The 9,857-nt window shown below is 43.3% G+C and overlaps 1 protein-coding gene across 3 annotated transcripts in view; it reads right to left on the bottom strand.

The window, feature by feature from the left end:
- Positions 1-3,921: 3,921 nt before the first annotated feature.
- LOC146356967 (SERTA domain-containing protein 2-like) overlaps positions 3,922-9,857 on the bottom strand; it is a 30,144-nt gene continuing 24,208 nt past the window's right edge. For all 3 annotated transcript variants that reach the window (XM_084837365.1, XM_084837346.1, XM_084837355.1), the window contains one exon: positions 3,922-8,135. In XM_084837365.1, coding sequence (XP_084693491.1) covers positions 7,280-8,131 — 852 coding nt within the window. In that variant the 5' untranslated portion in view covers positions 8,132-8,135 and the 3' untranslated portion in view covers positions 3,922-7,279. The remainder of the gene's footprint in view (positions 8,136-9,857) is intronic.

Raw genomic sequence — 9,857 nt, 5'->3', positions numbered from 1 at the left:
ACCTTTATGGGCACAGATACCCTTGACCATATGGAACCCACTCCTGCAGCTCTGCATTGCAGAGGAAGAGCGGTTATGTCGTTTGGGAAAATTTGCTGGTATGAACTTCCCCCACTATTTGTTGTGCTAGAACAAAGGATTCCAACTTAATTAGGAAGTTTTGCTTGAACACCATGAGGTGGCACCTCCCCATCTTTTAAACGTCTGTGCACCTACCCTGTTATTACTCCTACACTCCTTTAACACCCTCTTCTGTGCACTCACTCCACGCCACATAATGTACATCCTAATACCACTGATCTTGCAGTAGGTCAAGTGTAGCTCCTTTCTTTTAGCGCTGCAATTTTGGGAAGAAGCACTGAACTTCGATTCTATCTCCAACTAAGACCTGGGCAGAGGGAGAGGGGAACTGCTTGCTTCTCTCACTCCCTGTCCCTCTCCATTAAGATACTTTTAACTTTCTATCATGTAGAGAAGGCAAGTGGATTATCTCGCTCATGTTTTGTATTTATATTTACTGTAATTTAAATTCTGAAGCTGCGTTAAAACTGAAATCCTCTATGGCCTTCTAGTTCACACCCACTGGCTTGTTACTTGTATATCTTGGGCCTGGCCCTGGAGTTTTTCCGACCTGCGCAGACAAGCGATGGGAGAGCCAAGGGTCTTTCCCAGCACTGCAGCAAATATGCCAGTGTGAATGCAGCCTAATTTACACTTAAGTGTGGTTAAAATCTATGTGGATTCTGTTCTCAGCTTGGGAGTAAAACTTGTTTGACACTATAGTCCATATACAAGAAACTTTTGTGTAATTACTGATTTTAATAGCAACTGTTCAGTTCAATTTCCAGCTGCCTATGTGTAGCAGCTGCTCAGCAATGGGTGGGCCAAAATGTGTGGTGGAAGAGGTTACATGTCCCCACACAGGTAGGGACATGCCTTCACACATGTAGCTTTGACAAGCCTGCAATCTGAAAAATCCAGGCCTTTTACAGGACAGTTAACAAAGAACTAACGAGTCTGCACTGATTTTTTGTAACACCACCTTTAATAAATTATTAATAGAGGTTTTGCTTTTGTGTTCTACTGAAACCTATGGCAGTTGCCACAAAAGCTACGATTTCAGACATCCTGTTGGTTTCAGTGGAATTTCTAGGTACAAAGGAAGCTGCCTTATACCAGCTCAGATTTATTTGATGTGTGTGTGCGTGCGCGCGCTTTACAGCTACTGTCTGGGTCATCCCCATCATCTTGTTATGTGATGCTTTTAACTGGCAATGGCAGGACTTGAACCTAGGCTTTCTCCATGCAAAGCATATGTTCTACCACTGAGCTATGGCCCCATGCTAAGAGTATGCCCTATGCACACTGTGAACTCGTCTCACCTCAATTTTAGTGCACTACACAGCCTTTATGAATTATTGGGGGGAATAAAGGAGACCAAAGAGTTGCTACTGCCAGGGCAAAATCTCTATACTCCAAAAGTCTGACTGAAGTTCTTGACATTTAGGAAGAAAGCCAGTTTAAAGTTTTACCCCAAAGGCAAATAGCAGGTTCTAGAAGTTTGGGCTGGGGCTAACACATGTTTTTAGGAGAGTTACCAGATGCCTTTCCCTCTGTCACCTACCCTGCATCCTTCTTTCAGCCACCTTGCTTCTGGATTCCATGCCCCTTCATTTCCCTACTTCTGGAGGCCTCTTCTCAGTCCGCAGCCACAAGAGTACCTGTGTAAGGTTTTAAGCTCGGGCAAATTGGCAACTTTTCCATCTCAAAAGCTGACATGTAAATATCCTGGCTGTGTTGCTGCCTGGGAAGATTGAATGTTCATGAACATTCCATGCCATCTCAGCAACCCAGCCATTTGATGCTAGAGGATTTTCAGAGAAGCAGCTTAACCCTTTCCCAGCTAGCCATTCTTGTGCTCCAAATCTCCCCATTAGCTGCATCCCTCCTCCACACTTTGATGTTCTCTATTGGTTTAGCCCACCTCTAGAACTCTGTGGGAAAGAGCAGCTGGGAGTAGGGATGTTGGAGAAATCCTCCACAGACCCCAATGAGGCTGGATTCTATTGAATCCGGCCCCCCGAAGTCCATGGGGGATTGGATCTCTTACCTCCGCCTCCCCACGAAGTCCTCGCTGGCCAGATCCTACCTGCCGCTGGCTCCGAAGCCCCAGCAATACAGCCACCATTGCCGTATCGCTGGCTGGACTGACAGACTGCAGATGCAAATGGTGTCCGCTACACCATTTGCGTCTGTTCTTTGATGTTATAGGCTACGTAAACCTTTACGTAGCCTATTGCGTGAAAAAACAGGGATGCAAATGGCGTAGCAGACGCCATCTGCGTCCGCATTCCGTCAGCGACACGGCAATGGTGGGTATATCGCTGGGGTTTCAGAGCCGGCTGGCAGCTCTGCGGAATTGCCGTGAAGCGGAACCGGCCGGCGAGGATTCCAGGGGGAGGGACAGATCAACTCCCCCTCCCACGGACCCGCCCTCCCGCTGGAACAGCAGGTAGGTAATTCATACATCCCTAGCTGGGAGCAATTTGGAGCAGGAAAGAGGTAGTATAGAGGGGGCCAAGTAACTCCCCCTACCAAGCCATTTTTACAAAACCAACTGGCAGGGCTTCTATAACTGCATTGTCTGTAACATGTACTTAGGTCGTGAAGACTTGCTGGTCACTCTGCCAGTTGCTGGACATTTCCTGCTCAGGGAACCTGTGAACTGTTAGCGGAATGATACTAAAATATGCAGTGGAAAGGTTCAAACGTTGGAAGGTGATCTTGTGAGTTAATGATTTGCAATCACATTGTTAAACCATTAGTACATTTGATGTGCACAGAAGGAAACATTTCCTCTTTGCGTAGAAAGTGGAGCTCTTCCCCATCAGTAGCTGAAAGCCAGCACACATGTTGATCTTGCCACTGCTACATGGCTGAAGATAGTATCCCAAGGGAAATAATTTTCCTGTTGTAATGTTAGCAACCTCTAAGAGCATTTCTACATGAGGTTTTTATTGCACGCTTGTGCTTTGTCACTCACAGAAGTTTGCAGGTCCTCCACGCAATGTTGTCAAGCTCCAGGGCATCTCCCACGCTTTCTGACCTTTATCCTGCATTTTTATATATCAGAGATATCCTGATAAGGCACGTTAATTCAATATATCAGCAGTGTGTAATAATGGTTGCATTATAACCACAGCATCATCTAGTGGCTGTAAAATGACACATACAGAACTTTCTGAGAAAGAACCACCCTGAAAAGAACAGCCTGTGTAAAGAGTGGGTCTTAATCCCGCAAAGAATCTGGAAGCAGAAGCCCCGGTAAATTGCGGGATAAAAAGCCTGGTGTGGTGAAGCCCTATATGTGGAGAGCAGGCACCACAGCAAATATCCCTTTCTTTGCTCAGTACCCCTGGCAGCAAATCGCAGTTCACCACTACATGACAGCTACCATCGTTGTAAGAGCTGGTAACGTGGAAAGGCAAAAGTAATAGATAAGGTGGCTCTTGGTTTTCCAAGCACGTGGAAACATCTAATACTATTAATGACAAATTATCAAAGTTGATCGGAGAGCAATATACAAGAGTCACACAAAGCTTTCAGATAAGATGGAGGAAATGAGAGGTCACACTGAAAGGCCTCTGCATCAACACAACGTAAGACACAGAGTGTGACTCCCTTGCTGCCTACTTTTTACTTTTCAGGAGAACTTCCATGACATCTTACAGCAGGGTGGGAGGGAGATGACTCTCTAGCCAAATGCTGGGGGTAGGAAGGGGGTAATGTCACGACCAGGGAAGAATCCATCGCCAGGGCAGCTTAGCCATACTTGCATGATAATGATTAAAAAGCAGGAATTCAATTTAAATAGATGGAACATTTAACTTAAAGAACTAAATCTGTAGATAAGAACAGGTAAGACTGAAATATTTATTATCACAGGAATTTAAAAAACGCTCTTAACCATAAGTCTGCTTCATCACAGTGCAGAAGGCCCTTACCATTTTCAAGATTCATATTTTTTACATACAAACAAGCATTTATGCACAATCTGTGTACATTCTAATCCCTTTAACAGCAAAAATGGGCAATGTTTTGCCAAAATGTCTGCTATGTTTTAGATCCAATTGCAAACCTTATGCACAAAAATTACATTTAAATTGCCAAACTGAACTGGGCCAACAAAAGGGGATTGATTTTGCATTAGTTGTGGGATCTGGCTCAGTCATGAGTAGAGTTGGGCAGAAGGTAGAGAACCGGTACTAAATAAATGAAACAGTCCCAGGTTTATAACCAAAGATTGTATTTTGCTCCTTTTGAATCTTCAACATAGGATTTCGTTTTTAAAAGTTCATCTGAAGCTTGTAGAAGACACTTAAACAGTCCAATGAAAGTATTAGAGGAAATAGGTAGCAAAGCAAGATTGATATGCAACAGGATGCAGTAGCATCTGCCACATCCAAACGATCAATTTTCTCCACGTATTTATGGAATCACGTCTTGTCTATGCTGGAGGCATACTGTGATGTTGGTTACAACCAAAGTCATCCTCTAGGTTGTAATCTTTCATCCCAAAATGCAATGCTGTTGAGTCAGCCTGGCCCCAGAATAAATTTTCTACCACAGCAGATGCATAGCCACTGTCATATCACTGCTCTGGTGGAGGAGATGAAAGGAGAGCAAAGTGATGAATCCAACAAGTGTGTTTAGACCAGTAGAAGCATAAAGCACAAACTGTACTAACAAATCCCATTACATGCTGCTTCCTTGCATAGCAGCTCAGAGAGAAGACCCAGCACCTAAATCTGAGAACAGGCAAAATTTCTGCAATACTAACCTCTTAGAGCCAGGATCGCGCTCGAGTGGGTCCTCAGCATAGTGCTACTCTTGCTCCCACCACCATCACCAATGCTGTCTGGACTGGCACTAACTATCCTCCCTCAATAGTGCCAGTGTCACCATGTAGCACTGATACATCAGGTGCCCCACATTGCATTGTAGTATGAGTAAATAAAGATGGTGGCCAACATCACCAACTGGCTCCAATAGGAAACATCAGCACTACAAGATGGGGCAGGGGGAGACGGTGAGAGAAGCAGAATGCAATGCTGCTGCCACCTGGCACCACCGGCAGGGCTCAACTGGCATTCACTGCAGGGGATCCTGTCCGAGTAGGCCAGGGATGTCAGGAGGGGCTTTCAATCCCAACTTCCAGGAGCTATAAGCAGAGTATACCTACCTTTGAACCTGCTTGAACTGCAGTTACACATTCATAAAAAAGATTAGCCAATGTACATACTATATTTGTTTTGAGAAAAATACCTCATACACTCCGCAGAAGACTTACTTTTATCAAGATTATCAGTGTTCTCAGGGCAGGATGTTGTGAGACTCTTCTTTTTTGCAGGTATGACAACAAAATGAAAAGTTTTGCTTTTGATGTTGAATTCCCAGCCCTTGCTGAGACACTACCTATTCTTGAGAGGTATGATGCACAGGAGGGGTGGGGCAGAACTGAGGTGGGTACATTTCCAACAGATGAGTATCTCCTGCCCTGTTCATACACATGCTGTTACCCTATGTCTGTTTGTTAGACGAGTGCTTTGTTCTGCCTCTTTGGCTCAAACAGATATACTCAACCCCTCTGGCATGCTAGGTGCTTGGTACATCACATTCTGGGAAAATGAAGACAGCAACTGCTCAGCTCCAATAGTAAGCATGCCAGTGCTGCCTGATAAGGAAACGAGGGTAGGGTAGGCCTGATGGGTGGAGATGCGGCTACCTGGCAACAGCAGCAACGCAGGCAAGGCCCGCTCAGTGGCACCCAACATACGGTGGGGCAAATACTCAAGCATGCTGGGTGCTGACACCAAGCCTAGTTTAGGATGTGACAGATGCTGTTCTGCAAATTGCAGTGTGATCACTGCCACACAGATCCCTAAACCTCTGATGGTAGGGTGATCCCAAGGTTTGCTCCATTCCAAGTGAGTATTAGCACTTCATGTGAGGAAAGAGTAAAAGTAGTCAAGAGATACAATCTGTGGTGAGCATCTTCAATGAAGTAGAGTTGCCCCCTGCAATGAGATGGAATTGTGCAAGATCAGAGCTGTGCTCTTAGACAAGTCCCATTCAGCTCAGGGTTCATGCAGAGCTGCCAGCAGACTGAGGGCAGGGTACGCCTCAGATATGCTGCTGTCTTGATTTTTTGCCTGTTTGGATTCAACACATTCCTTCTATAGCAGGGTGTGCAAAATGTTCTGTTTAAGTGATATATTGCACATAAAATTTAAAATTGTGTTGCAAACATACAATATTCTCCAAAGAGTTAAAATAGTTCTACCTGTACAGTAAATGCTAAATTTAAAAAACCCAAAACTGATGCACATAATACTGACAAAGTTTTAAAATTGGACAATATACATATAAATTACATTTGTAAATGTGAATTAAATACCATAAAATTTCATCAGCCAAATTGCTGACAACTTTCTTGCTTATACCAGCACAAATACCATCCAAGAAAACAAAGAAGATCTACAGTGTTAGACAAAGCACTGGAAAGAGTTAAAGCATTTCTGCTTATAGAGGTAGTCCCAGCCACATCCAACCAGAAAGTCATCTCCAAACCACGATAGAACAATGTAGTAAAATGTAAAAAAGACTATAAAATTTACAAAAATAAATAGTTTCAAATGCTTTACAAAATGCAAGGGATTTTGCTGCCAAGCATCTTGACGCTCCTTCAACAAAAGGGAAGAGATCTGTAGTTCTTTAAATATCTTTAAAATATATCTGTATTTACTGAGGCTGCAAAATCCAAGTATGCAACTCCAGTGAATGCCAACACAGAATGTAGCTCAATATTAAAAATAGAACATTTAGACTTCAGGAGCTGTTTTCCCCTCTTATGAAAATTAATTGCTGTTATGCAAATTCTTCAGGCAGATTAAAAATTGCACACTAAAAAAGTGAGATTTCTAGGAATAACAAGGTTGTGCAAGAGACACATTCCTCACATATACCCTAGAAGGACTAAAAAAAAAAAAATTGCACAATTGATTTAATAAATATTCCATTTTATATGACAGCCTGCCATTTTTTTTGGTTTATATATGACCCTTGGAGAGGTTTTGAGAACCACTCAAAGATAATGCCTCGAGCTGCTATTCTGTTATAACACTTTGCAGCTTGCTCCGTCCCCTCTCTGTGGCTTTATCTTCAAATCAGCACTGTGTGTCAGCATGGGAAAAAATCTTTGGGTTTTAAAAAAAAAGGGTCAGGACCCTACAAGAATCTCCATGATATGGTCCAAATCACTAAGATCACTTCTGCAGATTGGGATGTTGCTTGCTGAGGAAGAATTGCAGGAAGGGAAGGTTTTCAAGATCTCTTCTGTGGTTGTCACAGGTGATGTTCTCGAAGGAGTTAGCGAGGGGCAGTCAAAGTCTGAATCATACATCGAAGTGTCAATATCTTCAAAGATGTCATCAATCGCCAAGTCTTTCAAGTAACTAGTTGAGTTTGAAATTTCAAAGGAACCAAATGCACATTCTACTCCCTTCAAGTCTTGCCTGTCATCTTCTAACCTAAGACCTGAAGTTTCAGAAGACTTGAGCTGATCATCTCCAGATGCAGCCAGGTAAGTGGGGGGACTCACATCCTCCATGAAATCCAAGTCTTTCAGAATAGAGGAAATGGCTGACGACATGTCATTATCTGAAACCATCAGTAAACTATTTTCAATTGGGCCTTCCACAGGCCGTGGGTCATAACTATTTAATTCCTGCTGAATAATGCCTGGAAACAGGTGTGAAGGCATTCCAAACAAATCCAGGCCCAGGTAACTGGAAGGACTGGTGCTAAGACCACTGCACATAGTGAGCTGCTGGCTAGTTTCTTGCCTCATCTCCTCCTGGATCTGCCTGACTGTGTTGGCAATAAGAACAGAGCGGTGCAGGTTTGGTTCCACCAGCATCTTGTATGTCTGTAGCTTGGCGAGACAGACATTGAGCACCAGTTGCCTCTTGAGCTGATATGGCAGGTTGCGACTAGAATCAAAGGCACTTGACACACCAGCCATGTTCTCTTCATAATCACTCAGCTTGCGTTTCAGACCTCTCCCCAACATGAACCTGAAATAGAAAATAAACCAATGAGATCGCTAATCTGCAATAACATGGTCAACTAAATATTTAAAACACTTCTAAGTTTGATTTATCACATTTATCTCCTGCTCCTCTTCTATTATGGAACTGAAGGTGGAGTCCACAGGGTTTCCAGCTGATCTCCCTTCTAGGCATAACTCAGACATGCACAGCTTCTATAATGGTGCTATGTAAGGTACCATCAGATTAGGTTTTAACTGATCGCTGATTTTGGGTATAGGAAGGAATCTGACCCAGAGTGGTCAGCAACTCTGGAGGGGAAGGGGAAGGAGTGAAGGCATTCCAAATGATTATCACATGGAAGGCATTCCAGATGAATCTATGGCCATGCAACTGAAAGGGTAGTCAGGGCTTACCAAGGCCACAATTCCGCAAGACTGTAGAAAAACTTTTGAATTCGACTTCCCAGTTATAATTTTACACTATTTTCAACAGCGTCCTAATCCTGATCATTCCCAAAACATGCTTGAAAGCATGTGGGCAATGCCTAGTAAAATCCTAGTAGCTCAGGTTACTGAATAGGATTCCCACTGGTCAAGGCATATAGCTCATTACTCCTTCCCATTACTAGCAGTGTAAAAATTGCATACTGAACTATGCAAAAAAGAAATAATGTATACTTGCTTAATTTTCATAATTCATACAAGCTGCAGAATTTTGTTATTTAAAAAAATAATCTACCAGCATAACTTTGTGATTTCAATGCCAATGTTCAGATACTACCCCCCACCCCCAGGTATAAAACTTTCAAATGGAAATTTCAATATTCACTTCCTGCCATTTGAACTAAAAACTAGTTTGGGTGTTGAAGAGAACTGGGCATTTCAAAGAAGTCTTTTGATGTTGACCATTCTCCCTCCTCTCCCCTCCCCACCCAACTTCGAAGGTGGACTTTGATTTTTGACGCATGCAGAATGTAGCTCTCAGATAAACTATTACAGACCTTCTACGACACTCTTATAATGAAGGACAGGAAAGAAACTGCATTGCTTACAGCTATGGATGATCAAAGTCCACAGTCTAGCAAGGTGTGTGCACACGACCCTCTGCTGCAGCTAAATTCCTCAGAGTTTCCCCTTCAACAGCTGCTCCCACAGAATCCCCACAGTGCCAGGTTTCAGAAGACATCTGGGGACCTGGCACAAGAGCTTTTAAAAGGAAAATGGAGGAAAATAGCAGATGTAGGAGGTTCGCTATAAACAGTTCTCTTGCCTGAACCTCAAACTCCTCTTTAGTTGTGGGAAAATTTGGGGTTCTCGGCAGATAGCTGGTGATAGGATAGTATCCCCAAACCTAGCACATAGCTGGCAATTCACAAAGACAAAAAACTAAAACACGATTCCTCATGCCAAGCCAAGCCAGCTTTGTCAGGACTTTGTCAGGACTCTCTCAGCTTAAGTGTTATACCACGAGAGAAAGTGAGAGAAGCAGCAATGGAAAGCACTTTTTGGAGGAAATCTGCAATCTACATGCAGATCATTGAGTGTTATCATTGCATATGAGCACACTTGCTTATGGCTTTCTAGTACACAAAGCTAACAACACATTTCATGTTAGTCTATTGCAGCAAACACTTAGGGTTGAATCCAGATTTATGCTGGATCAACCATGCTGATGGAAGTGGACTTCGCTACTCCCTCCTTCCCATGACAGCCCCTCCAGCCCCTTGAAAACTTACACTTACAGTCA

The sequence above is a fragment of the Heloderma suspectum genome, chromosome 1 (genome assembly GCF_057233095.1).
Source record: "Heloderma suspectum isolate Gila_16-S chromosome 1, 16-S_ref, whole genome shotgun sequence".
Taxonomy (NCBI): Eukaryota; Metazoa; Chordata; class Lepidosauria; order Squamata; family Helodermatidae; genus Heloderma; species Heloderma suspectum.
Note: the sequence above shows the minus strand (reverse complement) of the source record. Positions and strands in the feature narration are given on the sequence as shown.